At 50.9% G+C, this 24,991-nt stretch overlaps 1 protein-coding gene across 1 annotated transcript in view; it reads right to left on the minus strand.

Moving 5' to 3' along the window:
* The window catches only part of PHF12 (PHD finger protein 12), a 25,686-nt gene extending 4,517 nt beyond the window's left edge, over positions 1–21,169 (minus strand). The window contains 12 exon segments of the mRNA XM_042442469.1: positions 253–396; positions 784–912; positions 2,087–2,876; positions 3,728–3,892; positions 4,024–4,188; positions 4,323–4,455; positions 4,740–4,860; positions 5,627–6,011; positions 7,753–7,825; positions 20,359–20,568; positions 20,570–20,706; positions 20,810–21,169. Of these exon segments, the coding sequence (XP_042298403.1) occupies positions 253–396; positions 784–912; positions 2,087–2,876; positions 3,728–3,892; positions 4,024–4,188; positions 4,323–4,455; positions 4,740–4,860; positions 5,627–6,011; positions 7,753–7,825; positions 20,359–20,568; positions 20,570–20,706; positions 20,810–20,875 (2,518 nt within the window). The 5' untranslated portion in view covers positions 20,876–21,169.
* Between the last annotated feature and the right edge of the window lie 3,822 nt (positions 21,170–24,991).

The following is a 24,991-nucleotide window of genomic DNA, read 5'->3' on the forward strand; positions in this document are numbered from 1 at the left end:
TTCTTCTGTCTCCCAATGACTCAGGAAGACTTATCCCTCAGGACACAAGAAGGGACATCCCAGACTGGTCTTCCTTCAGTGTGCTAGCTGCCCCTTCTGGGTTGTCCACTCTGTGACTCACTCCTGCCATTTAGGTGCTATTTTGGCTGCATGATGTGACTGTAGAGTGGCCAGGCCTTTTCAAAACTGTGCCTGTGCCCAAGAGCAGCAGAGGAAGGAAGAGAAGGAGAATGCCAATGTCTGGCCTGCTACCTTCAGAAGGAAGACCCACAGGACTGGGCTGCTGGGCACCAACGTTGCCTGCAAAAGGCTGGACCTTGGACGTGAAAAGCTGGTGTATTCTCTGCAAGGCCAGGAACTTGATCAACCTCTCATCCAGCATATTGATTTCAATCTCTGTGGAAGGAGAGAGATGGCTGTTAAGTAGAGGGCGGATGGAAACTTCAAAGGTGCTTTGGGAGTTGCCAGGTGGCAAGGAGGACCAGCAGCCATGACCTGAAGTTAACTGCAGTAGGATGATGTCTGCCAGCCCCTTTCTCAAGTGTGAAACAGACTGCTTCCAGACCTCTGCAACCTAGCATCAGGGAGGCAATGCAACCCCTATATCATTCTCGCTGGGTGTAGCCATCTTTCCCAAGAGATAGCAGATAAGGCTAATGAATGCCTTGAGAGACAGTGAGATTGCAATGGAGGCTGCACAACAGAGAAGGCCAGAAGGCACAGAGAGCCTGCCTCTCCACTTCTTTTTTCCCTGGAATTGGGATAGAAAGAGATAAGACTCACCTCCGCTGCCATCCATTAATGCTTTCAAGGAACTGGTGAGGTCCAACGTGGCTGAAGAATTGGAAGGGAGCAAGGAGGGGGGCAGCAACATGCTGCCGATGGGCAGGGCGTTGGGGCTGGCCTTGCCATCTAGCAGAGGGAGGAAAGAAACAGTCTGGTGAGGATTCTCAGGGGTCTTAATGGACCCCTCCTTACCCGCTTCCAACTACAAGTTGTCCCTTCTGGTACTACAGTCCTAGCACTTCCTCTTTCAGCATTGAGATTACGCTCCCAGAACCATCTCCACATGGTTGTCGCTTTTGGTCAAAACCAACAGTCAAGTTTAGATTATTGCTGCCATTTGTGCTGTCACCGATTTTATCATAAGCCCTACTCAACAACCCCATTCTGGCGAGAAGATGGGCTAGGTTTTAAATTGAAAATGTATTTAAAAAGTAAGGATGAGGGAACTCCTGACAACTGAGAATAGCTGGGTGTCACATTTCACACAGACACACACAAACCAGTGTCTTTTGGCACTGGAAAGCCACCACAAAGGTGGGGACTGTTCTGGCCACACTTTCTGGATCAGGGCTGCATGGAATCTGGGGGTTCCTTGAGAGGTCATTCGAGGTTCTGTGAGAGATCATCATTGGTTAAAAAGTATGGCACCAATGGCACTATTGCTGCAACAGAGCTCTGGCCGAGTGGAAGCGGCCTCTCTCTTTACCTCCCATGAACATTGGGGTTTTTGGGGGCGTGGGATGGGATAGGGGTTCTGACTATTAGGACCAGTCTTTGCCATGACGCGTGTTTGTTACAAACTGTAGTTGGAGCAGGTCCTTCAAAACCATGATCTGAAGGAGATCTCCAGTTTTTGGAGGGCAAAGCAACAATGGGCTTTTACTTATTTGGATAACATGCCAAAGAGCATCATCAACTCAGCATTCAGACCTGCAACTTGGATCTCCAAAATGGCAACATTTTCACCCCCAAATTTATGTCTTTTGCAAGGAGCTGGTTGAGTTTCGAATGTGGGTAAAACAGCTCCAGCATGATTTATTCGCCCCACAACTTCAAAGCACACAGAGCAATTTTGCAAGATGGTTGGGCAAGGTCCAACCCACGAGGAAAATGCAGCACAAAGATAAAAAGACCTCTGGCATGGAAGAAATGCCGTGTTGGAGCAACACGCTTTCAGTCTGGTAACCAACTGAAATGCTCGCATTTGTTTAAAAAGAATGAATTTGTTTGTTTGCTGGTCGAGGCTGCTCAGTGGCGAGTGTATAACAGGCACCACAACCCCCTGTGCTTCTCTGCTCACCTGGAGGAGGCGCTGGGGAGCAAAAGCCATGGGCGGCTCCAATGGAGGAAATGCTGCCGTCCCCCATGGCAGCCTGAGGAGGGGTCAGCGCCCGCGTGGCGGTCAGAGGAGACTCCATTGTCCCCAGGTCCGCAGCCATCAGAGGCCCCACCTGCGTCTGCACGTTCTTCCTCTGCAAAGTGCTGGCGGCCCCATCAAGGCTGGCACAAGGGAGAGAGGCTGGCATGCCCGTGGCAGAACCCCGGTGCGTGCATGAGATGGGTCCCGTCGCATTCTCTGTCTTCACTACTGTCCCGGCCATGTGGTTGAGGAGGCCAGAAGCCACCGGGGGAGTGGCGGGCCGGGGCCAGGGCTGCTGCCGATGAGATAAGACTGGGATTGCACCACTTCCACTCTGTCCGCTCAGCCTGGCAGATTCCATCAAATGGGCAGAGGCATCGCTGTAGAAGTGAGGTCCGTTGATCTTCAGGTCTGGGGCTGCATTGGGGCCGTTGGACGTCCCGCAAAGGGAGGCCTTCTTGGTCTCGTCCTTACAGGAGGAGGAGTAGTGGGTATCCTCTTGCAAGGAGTTCTGGGTGGCGGCAATCCCCGGAGAGCAAGAGGCCAAGTAGAGGGAAGGGATGCCCGCCTTGTCAGCCGGCTGGTAAGGGCTGGCCAGGGAGCCATCAGCGACAATGACCGGCTTCACATCGGCCTTTTCTGCCTGCTCTGAGTCCCAAGGTGGAGGCATCTGCTTAGCAGATAAGTGTTTCAAGATGCTGCACTGCAGGGCAACAACGCTACACAACCACTGGAAGCAAGAGAAAAGGAAAGGAAAAGCCACAAGTGAGAATTAAGGAAAAGCATGGCAGAGGCTGCCCTCACCCAAGGAAGCATATCTTCCTAGGCCACAAGTTCCACACAGGTATTGAAATGCTCTTCCAAAGTCCTCTACTAGGGCTCCCCTGAGTCCATGGAACAGCCACGGTCCCTAGTGGTACTGCTCTGCCCCACTTGTGAAATTCTCCCTTACCTGGGTGGCCATTTCTGTCATCTTTTCAGCAGCAGGCAAAGATACCTTTTAGGCTCCCAGGCTTTTAAAGTAGTTTTGGCTGCTGCTTGAGGTGTTGCAATTGGCATTTTAAGGTTTCACTGGAGGGAGGTGCAGTGCATAGGAGTTATAATAAAGCCAGCAGACACAAAAGTTCCATGGGAGTGTTGAAGCCAAAACTTGCAGAAGAAGAACTGAGTGAAAACAGATTCCTTGCCCCCAATACTTAGGCTACCGATGAGAGGGGGACTCTCCAATGAGTTTGTTAGTCAAACTAGACATCATCATAGCAAGAGAAGCATCTTCCCCTTCCACATAGACACACTCAACCCAGATGCTGCTGGCAGTGGAAATGCTGGGTCTTGCAAAGCAAGCCCTTTAGGGCTGAAGGGCAGGGTATAAATACCATCAAAAAGATAAAATAAGCTCCATTTCCAAGCTCTGCATTTGCACAGGGCTGACACCTCCTGGAAGATTCTGGCATTGCTCCTCTCACAACCTGAAGGAAGGCTTTCCACAAAACCCAGTGCTGGACTCTGCTCCAAGGTGAGTCTCCCACAAGACATGTAGACAAGGAGAAGGGTGGCAGCTGCCCCCAGAGAGGCATTTACCTCCTGCTGCTCCGACGATGTGGCTAAGTGCTCCGAATTGCAAAGGTGCGAATGTGAGGAGGGCTCTGTGGGGATCCCGTTACAGATGAGCTCCCCATCACGGATTCCCGCAGGCGCCAGCAGTGTGGGAGGGATCCTATACTGGGACTTGATAGCATCGGGGACCTGTGGACGGAGGAGGAGGAACAGAGAGCCAGTCAGTCTTTCTGCCACACAGCTGGCAAGGCTGCCACCCCCTGGTTAGACCATGCCATGTAGTTCTATGTGGAGAACAGTGTGACAGCCATCCTGCCTACCTTCAACCCCTTCCTTTTCACTGACTGCACCACTCGGCGGTTGGGTGGGTGCTTCTTGTGGATCCGGTTCAGGAAATCCACCTTGACCACGTGCTGCGAGATGGTGTCCTGGAAGCGGTCGAAGACCCGGCACCGGTTGCTCAAGGTCATGTTCTTTTGGTTTAGCTGTAGACACAAGGCTTTGGTTTTGGTTCCCTATCAGCCAACAGGGCAGGGGAAAGGGGGAAGTTGAGCTTTCAGGATCCGTGCCCAGGGGTCACCCATGTGGGAAGGAAAGAGGGTGCTGTGCCTTGGCTTACCACCACGTGCTCTATGTGATTCGGACACATCCAGCGGCCAAGGGGCATCGCTGTGAGAGGAGGCTCCAGGCAGTCCATGTGGAACAGGAGCGGGCAGTTATCACACTGGATGAGAGGGGCCACCCGGCAGCTCCTGAAAAGGAGAGAGACAAACCAAGAGTGTGGGAGAGGAATACTGCCTTGGTCTTGGTCTAAGCTTGCCCAGGACTGGCAGAGCAGGGTCTTCTTTCCTTTCCACCCGCTACTCTTTTGAGCTGGAGAGGCCTGGAGAGAGGCCCACAGGATGTGTGGGATGAAAGAGAAGAGGACCTTCTTGGCTCCCACCATCTTACTACGATGCTGCATTGCAACAAGCAGCCCTTCGATCCAACTCAGGGACCCTGCCCCTTTCCCCAGTCCTACTTGCCCAAGAGATACCTGCTGCATGTGAAGCAGACCTTCACTGGCAAGGGCACCAATCCGTTGTGGTCCAGCTCATGCTGAGCCTTCTTGATATTCTTCCCAGTGGTTTCCTCCTTCCGCCGTCTCTTACTAGTACCTGACGAGGAAGAAAGAAAGGGGTCAGTTTGCTTCCATGAAACAATGACATACTAGGAAAAACAAATACATTTGATACACATTATTTGTCCAGTAGCTTTTTACAAGATGTGCGCCTTTCCCAAAATAAACAGTAAGTGAACTGAGCAGTTCTTCTCCACCGTCAATTAGGTTCTCGGTGCTTTTACAAATCATTTTTAAAATTGTTTTTTTACAAATGCTCTTGAAAAAAAGATTATTATTAATACCATACAATTATGATTAATACTTAAGTCCATATTCCATAGTTTGCTAATTCATTTTGCATTATCAATAGCCCAAAGGTTTTATCTGACGCATAAAAATGGGTCTCATATTTTTGTGGGGATAGTAGGGGAGATATACTTCCATCTTCACTCCCATCTCTTCTCTATACCAGTTCTGCTAGTTTTAGGTGACTTCTCCATATTTTGTATCACTAGCTTTTCTTTAACAGCTTTGTACCAGTGAGACTTAGAGAGATGGGAAGAAAGGAGAGCCTCAGCCTGTGCTGGCGCCTGAAGAAGTGGCCTCGGGCATCACCATTGCAAAGGCCACACTGAGGGCCCAGCGGCCACCTATCCTGAAAAGGAGCCAGACGGCTTCCCACTCCAGCTGCTTTTCTGAGGTTCCCTGGTTCACATGCTGTTGCCTGAAGCAAGGGTCAAGGGAGCCATCCCACTCTTGCCACCTGCATGCTTCCAAAGGCCCAGAGCAGAGGCCCAGGACAGAGGAGACTGGCCACTCACCTGGAAGTGCGGTGGTGCAGGTCAGTTCGTTGGGGAGCTGGAACTGGGTGGGGTTCCTTTCCATGGCAGCAGCAATGAGCAGCTCAAAAGGCCGCTTGAGGTGGGGCTGCCCGCCGTCCGCCTCGGCCATGGGGACGGAGTAATCGTCCACGTCAATGATGTCCTCGTCCATGTCGTTCTGCTCCGAGTTGGGGGTCTCGGTGCTGGCGTTGGAGGTGGGGGTGCCCGGCCGGCTGGCCCTCCGCTCCAAGAGCCGAGCGTGAGAGAGCGTCCGGAGGCCGCCACGCTCCAAGTAGTCCGTATCGCGGGTGGGGGAGGCTGTCCTCTTCCCAGACTTGTCCACCAGCCCATTGACATGCCCAAGCTCCTTCTTCTGCTCCCTCTTCTGCAAGCAAGGCGGAAATAAAATATGCTTCAATAGGGGGGGAAAGGGAGGGACAATCCCTGTCCAGCAGCCCAAAAAGGTATAACTTAAGGACCCAAACCCTCAATTAAAAGTCACTGCAGAGAAAATCCTGTTGGACTAATAAGCTGGACTAAAACATGGGGGGGAAGCTCATTTGTTTTCCTGTTTCTCCACCTCTCCCAACCCAAAGTGTCCTCTTCTGGAGGAAAAAAATGGCTTGATCTCTTTTAGAATGAACAATAAAACATTTAAGACAAGGTATAATTACTCCTCCTATGTTCTTTCTAAAAGCTATGCAGTAGATGATCTTTTATGTAGGAAATGCACAGTCTCTCATGTCACTGGAATCCTAGAGCTTGATTTCCTTTTCTCAGTTCTCTTTATGGGAATGAGTGCTTTATATGTCTGCTTGGCACTATAGAGGAGAAAATACATAATTATCTGTTTTACTAATGTTGTTGAGTTCTCTTTTTTTTACACTGCATTTTATTGAGGCCTGCTTTCAATAGGGAACGTGGCTTGCCAACTGTCCATTTGCAAGGTTCATCCTCAGGCAATGCAAAGCATTCCTTAACTAGGAGAATCCCAGCTAAAGAGAATAAAGCACCCAAAAAACATGGTGCCTCATAGCTGGAAGACAGACCCTTCTACTCACCCTCAAAAACATGCAAGCTTTATATTTTAGGAACTGCTTTTTATAAGGGCAAGACGACACATCATGGGTCAGCAAAAGCGGAAACATTTCAGCTGCAAAGAAACTGGGACTCTGTTTTCCCCTAAGAAAAACCCACTTCCCATTCACTGAGCCTGGCTCTGCCCATAGGAAACATGCCAGGGGTAGAGACTGGTAGGGAAGAGAAGTCAGCTGAGGGACAGTTGTGTGGCAACCCATCTCCAGCCTCTTCAGCCAGGATTTGGTAACCTTGACAGTCCTAGGAGAGGGTCATGGCTCAAAGAGGTACCTGAGCAACACACGGACTTGGAGAATGCTCCCCCCACCAAGAAAGAGAGTGAGCACTGGTTATAAACTTGACATGTCTGAAGAAAATCCCGTGTGCGAGAGAGAGAGAGAGAGAGAGAGAGAGAGAGAGATCCTGTGCATTTCCTTCCCTTTAGCCTTGCCCATCCTCCTTTCCCTCCCAGCGCAGCCCAAGCTGGCAGCCCTCAGAGTCAATATTTGCATTCAGCTGGGGCTGGCTGGCGGAAAGGGCAGGCCTCTCTGGTGACAAGTTGGAGCCCAGCCCAATCGCTTCCCTCACCCCATTTCCCACGACAAGAAGGGAGGCAGACCATCACTTCCCCTTCAGCTGCCATGGAAACGGTGGGAGGTCATTTCATTCTTTCCGAACTGGCTGCCGGAAGGAACTGCGAGCGAATGAAGCAGCCAGGCTGAAAGGGGGAGAGGCCTGGGGCGTCACTGGGAGGGGGAAAGGCTTCCTCTCCTCCTGCTGCCCGCCTGCTCCTTCCCACAGCTGCCCTTGGCTCTGGAAGGAAAGCAGAGCTGCCCTTGGCAAAGCTAGCCCCCTTCCAGGGGTCCAGGCATTAGCCCTGAGGTGGCTGGTCCTTGTGAATTCTGTCTAGCTTTTCTGAAGGGTTTGTAAAATAATCTCCCTGACTTCTTCATCTTGTTCAATGGTAGCCCCATGTAAAGAGGTTACCATCAAACAAGGCCCAGAAAGTGTCCCCCACAGCACATCCAGGGGTGGGTGGGCATCTTTACCTTTCGGCGCACGGTGCAGCGATGGCACATCCATTCCCCTGGAGGCAGCATCTCTTCACTCAGCGGAGGATTACTGTGGAAGGAGAGAAGAAGCAGGCGGTTACTTGACACGCACCAGATGAGCTCCCAACAATATCAGAAGGGTGAGGGGAGGATAGCCTTCCAGATCTTGCTGGATGCTCCTCACCACTGGCCACATGCTGGGCTGATGGGAGTTGCAGCCCCACAACATCCAGAGGCCTCCCCATTGCCCACTCCCATCAGTTTAGACCTAGAACAGATACAAAATGCGCAGGCCATACATTGCCACGGGTGGCTGTAGTGAGGAGAACCAAAACTGTTTTAAGTCCAAGCTAAGCTAGAAGAGAAAGAGGGGGTGTGTTTTATAGGCTGCTGGAGAACTCAAAAGGAATGGGGCAAAAGTCTGACAGCCTGCCACTTTATGCCACTCAACAAAAGTGCCTGAGTCTCAAATCTACGGAAAGATTAATTTCAAGTACCCTGGATTCTCCGACAATTGTGTGATCTTATGTGGGGGACTTACTGAGGAACAGCTGTGAGAATCTGTAGCAGCCGTAACTTGGATCGCTGCCTTCATACAAACAGATTTACCATTATATTTTCTTTTGGAGGCTGTTTGGCTCCACGAAATAAGTCAGTCCCGAGTAGGGTTAAGATGCCAGGGACCCTCCAGTTCTCCACGGAGCTTGCTAGTCTCAGCCTGACCCACCTCAAGGGGGTGTGGCGAGGAGAACATGGGGCATGCTGCTTTGGGCTTCCTGGAAAACATGTGATGTACAAATAGGCCAGCTATACTTTGCAGTAAATGCCCAGACACCCGTTCTGAGAAATCATGGGGGACTGCTGCCCCTGACTAGCCCCATGGTTGTCACAGGAAAGCTTCAAAGGCAGGAAGATCCCCTGCTTGCAAGACTCAGAGCAAAACGCTCCGCTGACCAGAAGCTTTAAGTCACCCCCAACCAAAACACCAGCCCTCAAATAAGCCAAAACGTCTACCAGGCTCAGGACAATGGCTCAGGCAAAGAGAAACAGCTGCACTGCATGTCGGGAAGCTCACAGTTCAATCTCCCCACTGCTGCAAACTTGCTCAGTGTGTTTAGGGAAGCTGTTCTTGGCACCTCAAGCCTTGATACCCACCATCTCAGGACCAACACATTAATATCTTGGCACCTCAAGGCTTGATCATGATCTCAGGACCAACCCTTACAGGGCTGTTGCCCTGTAAAGGTCAGAGGTAAGAAGCCATGTAGCACATCGAATCCACCAAGGCGATCCATCTGGGCTCATCCATCCTTTCCTTATTCCAAATATCTGCAGAGTGACAACAAGTAATTAAAATGCCACCACCAGTCATCCCCTTCTCTCTTCACAGAAGGCCAGGCCTCGCCTGGTTACCTTCCTGCGTCTCCAATAAGCCCACTCCACCTCCCCAAATGGCTGCCAGGGAAACCTGCCCTCAAATGATGAAGTATGAAGACAGGTAGAGAGCTCTTCCCCCTTCAAGCCACAGGCCTATCTTCCCTCTGGGCTGTCTTGTTCATGTTTGCAATGGCTCCCAGCATCCAAAAGGGCCGTCCTGATGTTCGCACTAACTCAGAAGCCACACCACCTCTGCTTCCTTAGGAAATTAAGCCAAAGATGTGGAAACTGGGAGGGGACTTTGTTCCTCCGAAGGCTGGCTGAGGTACCACAGCTGGCCTGCACAGCTCCAGCCTTAACTCACGGATGACTTCTTCCAATACGGCCCACGGATGTAAAATGGCTCAGCAGCAGCAGCAGCAGCAGCAGAAGCAATACCTCCTGCCTGTCAGCTCCTGAAGCTTCCTGTTTCAGTCACATTAACAAGGCGGGAGGCCGGGTAGCCATTTTGAGAGCACAGCTCAGGAACCAGGGAAGAAGCCCAAGGGGACTTGAGAATACAAGCCAGGCAGCCCCAAGAAGGCAGGGGAAAACGCACCTATTAGCCACATAGCCTGAAAAGGGGGCAAAAGCCACAGGTGGGCCTCTGTGGCTGCCTGATCTCGCAGCAGGAGGTTTCAAAGGCGGTGGAAAGACTCAACAAAACTCTCCAGCCCGAAAGCCACAATAACCCGGAAGGGGCTGGGGAGGCTTTAGAAACCAAGTGCGTGGCTTTGTTTTTCTCTCTCTCTCGGAAATGAACAGCCGCCCTCCATGCCTAGCAGAGTTTATCATGGACTACCTCAAGGCAGATTTGAGAAGCAGGGCAGGCAGCGACCCAAGATCTGAGAAAGGGAAGGCTGCCAGCGACCTGGAGCTGATCTATCGATCGCTCTGTGGTATGAGAGTGGCATTCCAGAGCAGAAGAGAACAAAAGGCAGCCAGGCTGGAACGGGACCCGGCTTGCAAAAGGAAGAAGGCTGCCTGCACCAACACACCTGACCCAGCTGCTACAGACAGAGAGAATGCAGAGGACTCTTGGGTCCCACCATTTTGCCCCCACAAGCTTACCTCCTCCAGCATTGAGGCCCAAAGAAGACTAGGCGCATGGTTGTCACTAACAGAAAACCATCTAGACTCCAAGCACCAGCATCCAGACCCACCTATCCCTTCCAGAGGAGGCCCACCCTCCTTCGGGTGCCTGCTATTTGAGGTTTGGGGTTAAACCTTGTGCCTTTGAGTTGGTCTCTGACTTATGGTGACCCTAAGGCAAAACTATCACAGGGTTTTCTTGGCAAGCTTTCCCCAGAGGAGGTTTGCCACCATTACCTTCCCCTAAGGCTGAGAGAGTATGGCTTTTTGAAAGCTGCCAGCCATTTCACTTATTTGCCACATAAAGCACCCAACTCAGGAGGTGGGGAGGGAAGAGGAACCTTCCTTGGCAACTTGTAATTTCTCGGTCTCTCCCAATGCCTCCTACCACAGCTTTGATAGATAAGCAATGCAGCATCTTACAAGTGGGTCTCTCTGAGAAAATACACACAAACACACCACATCAGCAAAAGTGGTGTGTAGCAGCTGAGGAACCTTCTGGTGCTCTTCCCCCAAGCCTACTGGGTGAAAACACCTGCGGGCAACAACAACACCCCCATCATGATTAAGAAACACACACTGGCAACCCTTGTCTCTGGCCCACATTGTTCCAAACAGCAACCTCCCCCTGCCCTACCATTCTTGGCCACAACCAGAGAAATGGAAATGGCACATCTTTCCCAAGATGGAAAGATTAATGACTAGGAAATGGCTTGCTTCCCCTCCGCACAGTGGAGACCTTTGTCAGGATCCTACCAAAAGGGAAGGGGGAAGCATAGTCTTTGGGCATAAGGGAGAGCCCCTGCCTCTCCAACTCGGGCACTGAACATCCACCTGCCCTTTTCAAAGCCAAGACAGATGGAGACTGTGCCACGCAGAAATCAAGGCACACATGCTCCTGGGAGCCCTTCCTTTGTTGGAGGGTGGCGCACAAGGAAGACAAGGAAATTGGTGGGATTACTTTGGTGCAAGCAGGATTCGTGCTTCTTAAGCTATCTCATCTGCAGGACCAACAGGGCTTTTTGGCCCACTATGCCGCGGACTGGCACCATATCTGTGTCCACTAACTACAACTGTTTCTTCCTTTCCTAGAAACTCACCATGGAGTGACAGCCAATACATGAGCTGGCATCTGTCCTTGGGCTACCACATCTGAGTAGCATTGCTCTAGGCTTTAAGGATCCCATTCCTGGTCCCCAACACCTGCCCCACCTGACATGGAGCTCTGGGAAACCCGGCCCATCTGCCCGCTTGGCCAAGGCCTTCCCCGGAGGCTAGCCGGGGCTGCCTTCCACTTCTTCTGAGATGGCCCTGCTCCAGGTTCTATATATAGGCTGCCAACTGATCCAAAATCCTTTCAAGGGAGGAAAGCCGATATTTAAAAGAAACGCAGTAGGCAACTACTCCTTCTGAGGCCCTGAAAAACCACAAACCTTTCAGGAGCAGGTTGAAAGACAAGAGGACCATTTTCATTCAATCTCTCCTTGTTTTGCTCCGAAACTGGCACGCTGCTGCTGCTGCAAGTCGACAAGGCATTACAGTACTTAAAACCAAAACATGCAAATAGCCGCCGCAGTTTCACAGTGGAACAGACCCACCAGAAAGCAGAAAACATTTACAGCTGACTTGTCCCTCTGTCCCCAACTCTCCTCAAGGCAGGCAGACCCTTCCACACGGTGAACCAGACAAATGCACTAACATCCATTCCTAGGCCCTCCTCTTTATTTTTTGGCGTAGGTACTATAAATCAAACCTTTCCCGCTCTAGCTCGAAGGAGAGTTTCTAGATGAGCTCCTCCGCTTGACAGGCCAGGACACAGAGGAGAGCAGACGGTACTTGCCAGGCAAATCCAGGGAGTGGTTGGTGTGTGTGTGTGTTTGTGTATGTGGGTGCCTGTGTGCTGCAGTGGTGCCTCTGGGCCATTGCTAAATGCAGAGAGTGACTGGGCTGATAGTGGAAGAAACAAGCTCCAGGACAGGATCCCTGACTTCCTTCCAACCAGCTGCTGAAAGATCTGCCTTTCCTTCTCTTCTTTTTTTGAATGGCACGGGTAAAGATGCCTCAGCAGTGAGTCCCAGCATTTTCCTCTTTCCCCCACCTTTGGCAAACTCTTTACAAACAAAACTATTTGCACAGCGAAGGAAAACACAGAGAGAGATCCAGTTGCTCCGATTCCTTCAAAGCTGCCTCTTTATGCCAGGGTTATTTCCTTCTGCCTCTGCGGCGCTTTGAGGAGGCACACAGGAAAACCGCGCAGAGCCAGAGGTGGGCTGCGCAGAATCTGAGAGCAAAGCCGTCGAGGCTGAGCGAGGGTGCCAAGTTCTGAAGCTGGAGTGTGGATCCCAGAGCCTCTGCCGGGAAAGCTGAGGACGGCCGAGCCAAGAGCTCAACGTGGCAAGACATTCCTGCTCAGAGAGGCTTCCCCCTTGGAGCCGGCATCCCCCATCCCAGCACAAAAAAAGTTCTGCTAGATGCTCTGAATCAGAACAGTGCTTTGGCAAGCCCAGTTTGGCCACAGGCGAGGGAGTCCGACTCCCGAGGCGAGTGGCTCAGATCTGCTTCCATCTTTTTGTTATCACATTTGTTCCACAACCTCCTCCTGGGAGTCTCTGCCTCATTCCTTCTAAAGCAGAAAGGGTTGAAGGGAAGCAGAACTGTTAAGTGGATTCCAGATCCATCAGGCCTTCCTTCTCCCTCAATTGACATTCCATCAAGCAGCAGATGGAAAGAACAAGGCTCTTGTCCTCTAGCTCTGCCATGCAAACATGCAATTTAGAAGGCTGATAGGAAGAAAAATCAACTCATTTGAAAGATAGTGCTGGAAAAGGGTTTCTGGATACAATGGATTGCTAAAAAGGCGAATCAATGGGTCCTAAAGCAAACCAGGCCTGAATGTTCCCTAGAAGCCAAGATGATTAAACTGAGGCTGTTTAGTCTTCAGACATATTGCAAGATGGCACGAATAGTTGGAAAAGACAAGAATGTTTGGTAAAGTGGAAGGCAGTAGGAAAAGAGGAAGACTTCACTACGGCTGGATGGACTCCATCGAGAAAGCCATGGCTGTTCTGATTTGCAAGACCCGAGTTTGCAAGACCTCCAAATCACCAGGCTTCTCCAGATGAGTTTCTAGGAAAGAAATAGACAATGGTTGCCCCCTTGCAACAAAACAAGGGGGTAGTGGACTCTGATCAGGCGCCTTGTCTGCACCCACCAGCCTAAAAAAGTGAATGTCATCCTGCCCCAGATGCCTCCAGACTGAATTGCAGGCACTGCAGAATCTCAGTCTTGATGGCTGTGGGAGATTTTACCCTCAAAATGTCAAGCAGACATCACACAAGGTGCCACTTGAGCTTTGTGTGGATCTCCGACTAGGCCAGAGCACAAAAGGCCCCAAACCACACAGGAAAGGTCTGCTGGGTGACACCAAGAGGATGCACTGGTGAAGGAAAATGCCTGCCAGCTTGCTCCTTTGCTTCCATCGCCAGGACAGAGTAGGCTCAGTAATCAGCCCTTCCTCGTGCTTGGCTGGATCCAAGATGAGTTTTCCGCTACCTGCCTTTCTGCGGTCTCCCAACTTGCTTCACTGCCCTTAAGTCGTATGCATCAGCAGGGAGGCAACCGGGCTCTGTAAAGTCAGAGAGGATACGCAGGAGCAATCCAGTCAACATCCAGCGTCATCTGCAGAGTCCCCAAAGTGCTCAGAGATGGGAAGAAAAGCACAGCATTCTCTATATGCAGAACAAACAAACAAGAAGGATCTAGATTTCTAGATGAGAAGGAAAAGCTCTGTCTTGCATGCATCTCTATGGCACATCTCCCATCCTTCACTGCTGATTTCTGATGGCGATGACCCAACTCCTGGGGGGGGGGGGTGGTGGGGGGGGGGGGGGTGATCGACACAGCTGTCTGACCCCTTGAAGCTGCTCTTTCCTGATCAAGCCCAACGCAAACCATTCTAGTTGGCCTTGGCTCTCTGGGCCAAACTCTCGGCTACCTCATATTTTATAACTAGCAGCAACTGAAGCTGGCCAAATCCACCAGGGATCCTTTTCAGAGGCAGCTTGCCAGTTTGTGTTGGGATCTGCTCAGGACTTGCTTTTTAGCAGCGCAAGAGTAGAACCTTCCAGTGGTGTTTAAAAAGTATGCAATGCTAAGCTGCAAACCAGAAACAGTGGAATTCTGCTCCCCCCCCCACCTTGCCCCAGAGAAAGGCAGCCCGGTGCAGCAAAAGCTGGGCTCAAGTTACAATAAGCCTGGATTCTTAATTACAACCACTCGTTTTCCAGAGGCCCAAGGTGCGCAGGGTTGGCGCCACAGGCCGGCCTGGGTGCTCTTCTGAATGCCCAGCTTGAGACAGGGTCCTTTTGTGCAAACTTCAGCATCTGTAAAAGCCTACAGAAACCTTCTGAGGTTACATGTTTCAGTTTTAGGCCCATTCAGACTAGGCCAAACTCTCAGATGGTTTGGTTTTTCTCGTCCCTCTGCCCGCCAATAATCAAAGGGAAGAAAAATAAACCCTCTTCACGCTAAAGGAAGAAGAAGAGAAAAAGCAGGAAGCTGCAGAATCTTTGGTGTTTTACCTGCTTTGGACCACTTTAGCTAAGTCTTACCTTCAAGGGCCTCAGATACTTTAAACACATCGAAGCAGTTCCCATAAGGCAGGAAGGCAGTGTTCAGACATCCCCCTTTTTCCTTCCTCAAGGCAACAGCCAATGACCTCACGCCTGCCATATTCCCACAGGGCACCATTTGGCCTAACTGTTCCCTGGCCTGGGCACAAATGCATTTCGTGTTGAGTGGCCAAGACACCCGCTCTCCTGCAATAAAGGAAAGGCTCGCACAGGCTCCCCGCTCCTGCCATAGAAGTAGGAAGTGTGAACTTGTGTCTCTGAAAAACTATCTTGTGAAGGGACCCCGCAGCTGAATCCTGGTGTTTCAGAGGCTCAGTCACTTCAGCCAGTTCCTTCCTGTTGAGGGGGAAAGCGACAAGAGAAGCAGCTATCTTCACAGGGCATGGCACTGGCTGGGCATAACTAATGCCGGCTCCGTTCAAAATTAAGGCTAAGCAGCTGTAGGGCAGGGGAGTGGAACACAACTCAGAGGAGCAACCAAAGCTGCAAGCCAAGGAGGGGACTGGTGGTTTCAAGCCAAGATTTACATCCTGTCACCCCTCAACTCCCCCATCCACCTTGCCTTTTTGCTTCCCTCCGGTCCATTAATGGAGATCCCAAAGTGAATCTTCGTACCGCAGGGGGTGAATCTGCCCTGCCACCCAGCACAGAATTCCCTCCCAACAAACTAACTGTAAGCCTTCATTATCTAAATGTTATCCGTAGGGAAGGGTGTGCCTCCGGAGAGCAGAAAATCCTTTGGAAATGTTTTTCCAGGCACAGGGAGAGAGCGAGTGAAAGAAGGAGAGCATGCGCACCATGATCGAGACTCCGGAGTATATGTCTGAAATCAGGACAAGGGAAGAATGGGAACAAAAACAGTTGGGCAAGCCAGGCTTAAAGCATAACCACAGAGTTCACAGGTTCAACGGAAGTACAGTTTCGCTTTAATGCACTTCCACACAACATGCTTCCTCCTTCTCCTCCCCTCCTTTCAGAACGGTTTACCGGGCGCCGGTGACATCCCAACCCCCCCAATGCTTCATCCGTCATTTAATCTTTGCACCGCAGCCGGCGTTGCTACGGCACAGGGCTCTGCCCAGCCGCTGGTGACGGTGGCAGCTCTTCCACGGCTCACCAATGGAGCGCAGACGCTGCGCTTTGGAGACAGCTCCCGCACAGGTGGAACAAAGAGCAAGAGAGGGAGGCCAACAACTCACAAGAACTGCAATTCAAGGGCTATCTCAGGAGGCAGGGAAGGCGGTTCACATTTCAAAATGAGGCAGACTCACAGGAAAAGGAACCACAACGGACCCCAGGGGTTATGGCTGGGGGTGCTTTTAAGTGACTAGACTATCTTCTTCTTCGGTTGTCAAGCGCTAAATGTCAAGCGGAGGCCGAGGCCTGGAAAGCAGGCTTACAAAAACAACTGGTGGCAGGAGAAGATATTCAGAAGTAGGGTATGGGCATTAAAACTATTTTAAGGAGGGCTCTTTCGCAGGAAGTTGAATGGATTTCATGCGCAGTGACCCCAACCCACAAGGCAAACCGGAAGTTATAAATGGGATTTGGCCTAGCTGGACAGCCCAGTTCACGAAGTGTAGCAGAGGAGGCTTTCTCAGTCTGGAGAAAAGCCGGCTCACCTGCTCCGCATTCCCCAGTCAGCCCTCATTTATTTATTTTGGTCATTACCTGTTTTGCGCAGCCACAGCCCAAGCTCTCTTGCCCCCCGCGACGTTCTTTCAATCCCGCAGTGAAATCAGTCAGTATTAGGAGGGGCATGGCCTTTCAGTGGTCTGGATTCACCCACAAGATTATAAGTTCACTTTGGGAACGTGGAAAGGAGAGAGAAGGCATCCGGGCTCAAAGGGAGGAGACGCAAAGCAAAGGGGTGGATGGAGGGGGAAAACTCTTCCAAAAAAGAAGGAGAGCAGTTATTTTTAAAATGCCATCCATCCCTTCAGAGAAACTGCTGCAGAGACAAAGAAAAGCAAACCCAGACTGCCTTGGCCACAGAATGGCTCTGTTGTCAACATTATGTTGGCTCAGGCCTGGATAATGGCGCAAGGTGGTCTGAGTACACAGGAGTGGTCCAGGGAGACTCAGGTGTATGTAAATAGGAGAGCAGACGGGGGAGAGATTATGAGCAACCCGGGTTCAAATACCAGAGAAACCCAGAGCGAGCTGGATCCTTCTCTCTCAACCTAAGCTACATTAGAGGTTTGTTGTGGAGAGAAAGGGTCTTCTGTCCGCCATCCTGTGCCATAGAAACCAATGGTCTTCTTTGGCATTTTGGAAGGGTTAGGGTTACAGGAGCCAGCCTGAGCAAAAGGCGCACCAACCGATGGGCCACGCTCCCCAACTATAATCCTCCTCAGAGACATGAACCCACCAGACCACAAGGCCAAGCGAAGAGGGCACCTCCAGCCACAAAGCACCAACGCAGGCCTACCTTCTGCTCCCAGCCTTGGAGCTAAGTCTCAAAAGTTTAGAAGCACCACCGAAGATCAAGAGACCGAAAGGGCTGCCATTTTGGACTGCAGCTGGCAGACTCCTCTGGATGGCTGGGGGGGTTTCTGGGAAATGTAGTCCAAAGAAAGGATGACAACAACAGCAACAACAACAAACCTTTCTCACATTCCAGTAGATTTAAATAACCTCTCAGATAAAGGGAGAGATAATGCTTTGAATCCCAATTTTGGAAGAAAAGAGGGGTACCAATAAATATAGTAGTAGTAGTAGTAGTAGTAGGAATATGATGATGATAATAACTCACAAGAAACCGTCTCCTAGCAAAAGCCCAGCCTGGTATGAATGCTGCCCCTTCTCAGTAACCTCTGCTTCAGAGAGGAACAAGCCAGAAGAATCAGCTGGAGGAGACAGGACAAAGTCATGGTGGCTAGAGACATTGCCTGGCTACTAGCCCCATTTCTGGATCCCTGCCTCCCCACAACCCTTACCGGAGAACACTAGGTTTCTAAAAGCTCAAACTACGCCCCTACAAAGGTGGGTGCAAGTTGGATCTGGATCTGCTAGAGGACCTCTGGGCGGCCTGTAGAAGATCAATAAGGACCCCCAACTATGTCTTCCCTGCTACCCTTCACCTCATACCTGGTTTGTGGGCAACCAGGGCATCTAGCTGGACGTTGCCACACATTTCTGAGCTTTCCTTCTGAACACAGACCTTTCGTATTAGGTCCCAGGGTTGTAGTTAATAAATAAAGCCGAGGAGAACTCACAAACCTGGAGCCTGCCCACTCTGCTCACAACCGGAGGCCAATGGGAACCACGGCTATTCACTGCCACGGGGCTTAAATGTTCCCCATGCCAAGACTTTGCTTGAACTCCAAGTCCGAAAATGCAAGGGAGAGAGAGAGAGGGGGGAAAGAAGGAAAACCCAATCTGCATCTGTCAGCAGACGATTATACAGGAAACTGGACCAAAGCTAAACAAAAGCCCAGGAAAACTCCTCTCTGTGTCGCAAGTGTATACAATCAAGCCAAGTTTAAACTAAAGCAAATGTTGATGGAGACAAAGGGACTAAGCAAAAGGAGGAGGAGGAGGGCATGAGGCAAGCAGACGCAGACCCACGGCCTCAAAACACTGGCCGGGGGCTGGTTTCGGGACCCCACAAAAGGGGGACACAAGCAAGTCACAAAAAGCTACCTATGCTCTACTTGACAGAAAGAGGGGTGTGTATGTGTGTGTGAGAGAGGGGGTTTTCCCATGTAAGACACAAAAGAGGCCCAATTCGCAGCCACTCAATATCCTTCCAGTAGAACAGGCGCAGCCTCTGGGGGCTCCCAAACCCCCTTCCATCCCAGGACAGGCCTTTCTTAACAGAGCAACAAACCGAAGACACACCGGACAGAAACAAAACCACACGCTTCCCAGAGGCCTCCAGCCTGGATAAGGTCATCGCTTCCCTCTTGTTTAGCAATGCGAAAACTATTTGCCACATTAGACCAGGAACCTTGTGCGCAGAAGTCTCCCTCTCTCTCTCCCCCCGCGCAGCTCCATGACTAAACCTGGCTCCCAGTCACGCCAGCTCCCACCAACTAAGCCAGACCAAGGGAAAGGAATACAAACACAGCAGAGCTGGGCCGGTTAGCCTCCTTTTGTTGTCGTTTGGTGCCTTCCGAGTCGTTTCTGAGGCCAAGGTGAACCCACCGTGGGCTTTTTCCTTGGCAAGCTTTGTCCAGAGGAGGGTTGCCATGGCCTTCCCTTGAGGCCGAGAGAGCGGGGCTTGCCTAAGCCCAGCCAGTGGGTTTCTAAGGCCGAGCTGGGATTCGAACCCTGGCCTCCAGAGTGCTAGTCCAAGGCTCAAACCTCTTCCCCACGCTGGCTCTCAGCTTCCTTCCTTTTATGGCCTCTCATCCGTGTTTGTGTTTGTAAAGAAAGGCGAAGAAGGCAACCCGCCTGAGGCCTAGCTGTCCGGGAGAAGCCTAAGCAGCAGTTGTAGTTGTTGTTAACTGTCTCTGGGGGGACCTCAACTCCTGGAGACCTCTGCCCTCCACACCTCTCTGCTCCAGGGGTCTCCGGACTGAATCTATCCACTTGGCAGATGGGGAAACCTGGAAACCAGGCCCCTGGCTGAGACAGGAGGAGGGGGGTCCCTTCCCCATTGCAAAGAGAAAGCTCCCCTGAGCTGGAACAATGGGCCTCAAAAGCAAGGCCTCTGCAAGGAGACACTGGGGGACCCTGGAAAGACCTCCAGGAGAGAAAAACAAAGGGAGAGAGGAGGAGGAGGAGGAGGAGAAGGACAGAGGAGGATGGCAGGGGGGCTCCCTCTCCCTCTTTGCCCAGGGAACAGGAGGAGGAGGAGGAGGAGGAGGGAGCCTGGCCTTGTGCCCGGCTCCAGGGTGGCCTGGGTAGCCTTTTGCAGGCTCTGTGGGCCAAGGAGAAGGAAGGAAGGAAGGAAGGAAGGAAGGTGGTGGGTGAAAGGATGAAAGGAAGGAAGACAGGGCAGAAGGAGGGGAGGGAGGTGGAAGGAAAGAAGGAGAAAGGAAAGAAGGAAGGTGGGTGAAAGAAGGAAGGAACGAAGATGGGAAAGAAAGGAGAGAGGGAGAAGGAAGGAAGGGAAGAAGGCCAGAAGGAAGGGGAGGGAGAGGAGGAGGAAGGGCATCCCAGCCCCGTCCGACCGCCGACAGCCTCGCAAAGGCCCCGGAGAAGTGGAGGAGGCGCCCGGGAGGGAAGGAGGGAGTCCAGATGGGCAAAATGGCGCAGCAGCAGCAGCAGCAGCCTATTCAGGCAAGAGGTCGCCATGTTGTCAAAGAGAGAAGGCGGCAAGGGAAGGGAGGAGGGGAGGGGCGGACCGAAGAGTAACGGCGAAGGGGCTCGAGAGGCGGCGGAAGGGGCGGATAACGGAGCCCCGAGGGAGGGAGGGAGGCGGAGTCAGCGGGGGAAAGGGCCGCGGAGGGGCTCCGGATCGCCAGCCCTCCCGCGAAGGGAGAGGCCGGGTCCGGTGGCTCCTCCTGGGACTCACCAGCACTGGAGGTGGAAGGCGGCGGGGCAGTGGTCGCAGCAGAGCAGGTCTCCGCCTTCCTTGCAGCTGTCGCAGCTGTCGTGGTTGGTGGCCCTGCCGCTCCGGCGCTGCGACGAGGAGGACCCCGGGGCCGAGGAGGAGGAGGAGGAGGAGAGGCCCTGGTGCTGCTGCGGGTGGTGGTGCTGCGGGTGGTGCTGGTGGTGGTGCTGCCGGTGGTGGTAGTGGTGGGGTTCCCCTCCGCCGCCGCCGCCGCCGCCTCCGCGCTCCGTCCTCCGGCTCCGCTTCTCCGTCCCTCCTCCTCCGGCGTCGTCTCCGCTTCGGGGGGGGCGCCAGCAGGGCCTGGATTTGCTGCGAAACAAGAAGAAAGAACTCAGTAACGGAAGGAGAGTAACGGAAGGAGTAACGGAAGGAGAATAACGGGAGGGGAGTAACGGGAGCCCGTCCCGCTCACCTCCATGAGGCCCCCGGAGGTGTCCAGGTCGTAGACCACCGTCTTGGCCTCCATCCTCTCCCACATCCAGCGCCCTGCTCCCTCGGACGGGACCCTCCTTCCCGCTCCTCCTTCTACCCGACGGGGCCGGACTCGGGCGCCCGAAGCGGAGGCCTCCGGGGGGCCGAGGGCCCGGATGCCATGACAGGGGGCGGCACCCGACGCAGACGCCGCCGCTTCCTTCCGCCCGAGCGACGCTTCTCCTCCGCCGCAGACGCTTCTCCTCACAGACAGGGCCCCGCCGCCGCCGCCGCCGCCGCGTTCGTTGCGCAGGCGCACGGCGCCCTCACCGACGCTCCGGGCGCATGCGCGAGACGGACGGCGGCCACTGCGCAGGCGCACAGACAGCAAAGCCGCTCTTTGGAATCAATTGGTTTGGCCCGGGAGGGAAAGAGGGAGGCGTTCGGCCCCTTTTACTGCGCATGCGCCGCCGTCCCTCTCCTTTTTCATGGCCTCCCGCCTCACACCCATTTTTGGAGCATGCGCAATACTAACCATCTTCCCCCCCTCGAATGACGCATGCGCAGTCATTCACTCTTCCTCACGTCACCCCCCCAGCTCTTCCCACGCATGCTCAGTCTCTCTTTCCTCTTCATTTCTACGCGTGCGCAGTCGGCCACCATTTGGTAATGCTTTTGTGCGCCTGCGCCGCTCTCCACTTTTTGTTAAAGGCCTTCCCCTCCGAAGAGGTAATCCAATTTTTACATCGCTTTAACTGTCATGGCACGCCCCATTTCCTCTCTTCTCCTGCGCAGACTCCCCAGAAAAACGCGCGCCCGCTCTAAAAGGGAAAGCTGCTCTGACTGGATTGGGACAACGATTGAATATGCCATTGAATGCAGCGGAAAGGGGGCGTTGCTGGCCTATCTCGGGCGCCATCTTGTGGCCACATTCGGGCACATCCCTCTATTATTTATCCAAGAGAGTGCCTTCCATTGGAGTCCTTATGGAGCGCCCTCTGGTGGCGGAAGGGGAGGTTGCAGGCCTATCGGCTCCAAGAGACCCATTCCTGGCTCTCTCTCTCTCGGGCGCCCCCCTGTGGCTGCATTGGGCATATCTCCCCATCCAACTAATTTCTTCAATTGGAGTCCCTATGGAGCGCCCCCTGGTGGCGGAAATGGGGCGCTGCTGGCCTTTAGGCTCCAAGGGCCTTATTTCTGGCTCTCTCTCACGCGCCCTCCTGTGGCTACATTGGGCATATCTCCCTATCCAACTAATTCCTCCCATTAGCTTCCCTATGGAGCGCCCTCTGGTGGCGGAAAGGAGACATTCCCTTCTGTCTCTCCCCCAAAACATCGAAAGGCTTGATTCCTTGCTCTCGGGCGCCCTCCTGTGTCTGCACTCGGGCATACTTCCCTTTCCTATTAATTCCTCCCATTGGCTTCCCTATGGAGCGCCCTCTGGAGGCGGAAAGGGGGCACTGCTGCCTCTCAAAGCCACCAAAGCGCCTCCTGCTGCCTGGCTCTCGGGCGCCCTCCTGTGGCTGTATTCGGGCATACCTCCCTTTCCTATTAATTCCCCCATTGGCTTCCCTATGGAGCGCCCTCTGCCGGCCGAATGGGGGCCTTCCCTCCTGTCGGGCTTCGCAGCGCCTGGTTTTTGGCTCTCGGGCGCCCTCTTGTGGCTCCCTTGGCCCTCTTTTGCCCCTTGACTTTTGTTGCCCCCAAATGACTAAGTGAATCCCTTTGATGGAGAGATTGTTTTACTGTCATAAATTATCATTTATGAATTTAAAGTATATATTTAAATGTACTATAGTTATAATTATATAAATAGAAATATATGTATTTATATATTGATATAGGAATATCTATCTATATATTTATCTATCTATATATCACAGATTCCCCATGATTGAGCGGGATACAAATAAATTATATTATTATTATTATTATTATCTATTAATATATATATATATATCATATAAATTATATATATAATATAATAAATAAATGCAAATATATTTATATAGTTATACAGTATTATAAATATAATACATTTATACATTATATTTATATTATAATTTTATAATATAATTTATACATTTATACTTGTAATATTTATAGTTTTACAAATTTTTAAATATATACATATGAATATATTTATATAATTATATAATAAATATAATACATTTACTCATTATGTTTATATTATAATTATATAATATATACATTTATAGTTGTAATATTTATAGTTCTACATATTTATATATTTATAAAATTATGTAATAAATATAATATATTTGTTTTTTATATTTTAATTATAATTATATAATGTAATATATACATTTATAGTTGTAATATTTAGTTATACATATTTATATATTTGTAAAATTATATAATAAATATATATTTATTCATTATATTTTAACTATAATTATATAATATAATATATACATTTATAGTTGTAAAATTTCTAGTTATACATATTTATATATTTATAAAATCATATTATAAATATAATATATTTATACATTATATTTATACTATAAATTGTATATTCTTGTAGATTCTTTTTGTACAATATTGCCAAAATCCGACCATATCTCTCCGCCTCTACTGCCAAGATCCTGGTCCATGCCCTAGTGGTCTCACGACTTGATTACTGTAATGTCCTCCTGGCTGGGCTTCCTCTTTCTCACCTCCGTCCTTTAATCTCTGTCCAGCATTCAGCTGCACGCATTATCACTTCCACCCACCGCTCTGACCACATCTCTCCTGTGTTGGCATCCCTTCACTGGCTCCTTCTCCTTTTCCGCATTCAGTATAAGCTCCTGCTGTCGACATTCAAAGCCCTCCATGGACTGGCCCCTCCTTACTTATCAGACCTTCTTTCTCCTCACCTTCCCACCAGGGCCCTCCGTTCTGGTAGTCAAGGGTTCCTGTCTCAGCCCAGGATTTCCTCTGCCCCATCCCAGATTCGCCCCTTTTCACTTGCTGCCCCTCACTCCTGGAACCTTCTTCCTCCACAAGCAAGAGCCATCACTTCATTAACCAGCTTCAAAACGGAGTTGAAAACCATCCTATTCAGAGAAGCCTTCCCAGGCATCGCATAATTGTCGCTTGCTATCTGATGTTCTGTTGTTGGCTGTTTATCGATCCATTTCCTGTATTGCTAGGTACTGTATATGTATTATCCTACTTGTGAGTATGTATTTTCCCTGGATACTGATTAACCTTCCATTTTGAAGCCAAGCCCTCCCTTCAGTCCATCTGCCTTGGTCCAGGCCTCGGAGGTTGAGAGGAACTGCTGGACCTCTTACCCTTTCCCGTCACCACCCCCTTCTCCTTCTGTGTCATGTCTTTTTAGCTTGTAAGCCTGAGGGCAGGGAACCGTCTAACTAAAAAGATTGCATGTACAGCGCTGTGTAAATTTACAGCGCTTCATAAATAAAGGTTAATAATAATAAATAATAATATAATTATATAAATATATTCGTATGTATTCAAATATATTCACTATAAATATCATAACCATAAATGTGGGCTCTGCTCTGGGCCCCACAACAAACTCCAACTCCCAGAATTCCATAGCCTATAGCCAGATAGAGTTAAAGTGGTGCCAAACTGGGCTATTTCTCCAGTGTGGATGCAGCCTGAGTTTTGTAGCTTTGCAAGGGTTGCATGCATCCAGACTGTAGACATAATGCAATTTGGTACAGCTTTAACTGCTGTGACTCCATCCAACAGAATCCTGGGATTTGTAGTTTAGTGAGGCACCAGCAGAAGGCCAAGGACCTTGTATAAAACTACATGTGTGCATGCATAGATGTATGTGGATATGTGTCCCTATGCATGCATTTATAAACACATGTGTGTGTGTGTGTGTGTATGTATATGTGTGTGTGTCTGTTCATATCTATTTGTATCTATTGTTCTTTGTCCCACTGAGACACAACAAAGCGTGATGGGAAACGTGGCATTTGCCATGCTGACCTTTTTATTTCCTGACCTACAAGTCCCAGAATTCCATCCGGCAGAAGGGGATTCTGGGAGCTGTAGTCCAGAGGGCCCAGTTTCTCCCTTGTTCTTCTGGCCCCTTCCCACTCTTACAAAGAGACAACCAAAGACAACCAAATCTTCTAAAACACTGGTTTATTCATGAAACGATCCAAAAGGCCAGGCCTTGCCCTCGCCCCCCCCC

Source organism: Sceloporus undulatus, chromosome 11 (assembly GCF_019175285.1).
Source record: "Sceloporus undulatus isolate JIND9_A2432 ecotype Alabama chromosome 11, SceUnd_v1.1, whole genome shotgun sequence".
NCBI classification, from domain to species: Eukaryota; Metazoa; Chordata; class Lepidosauria; order Squamata; family Phrynosomatidae; genus Sceloporus; species Sceloporus undulatus.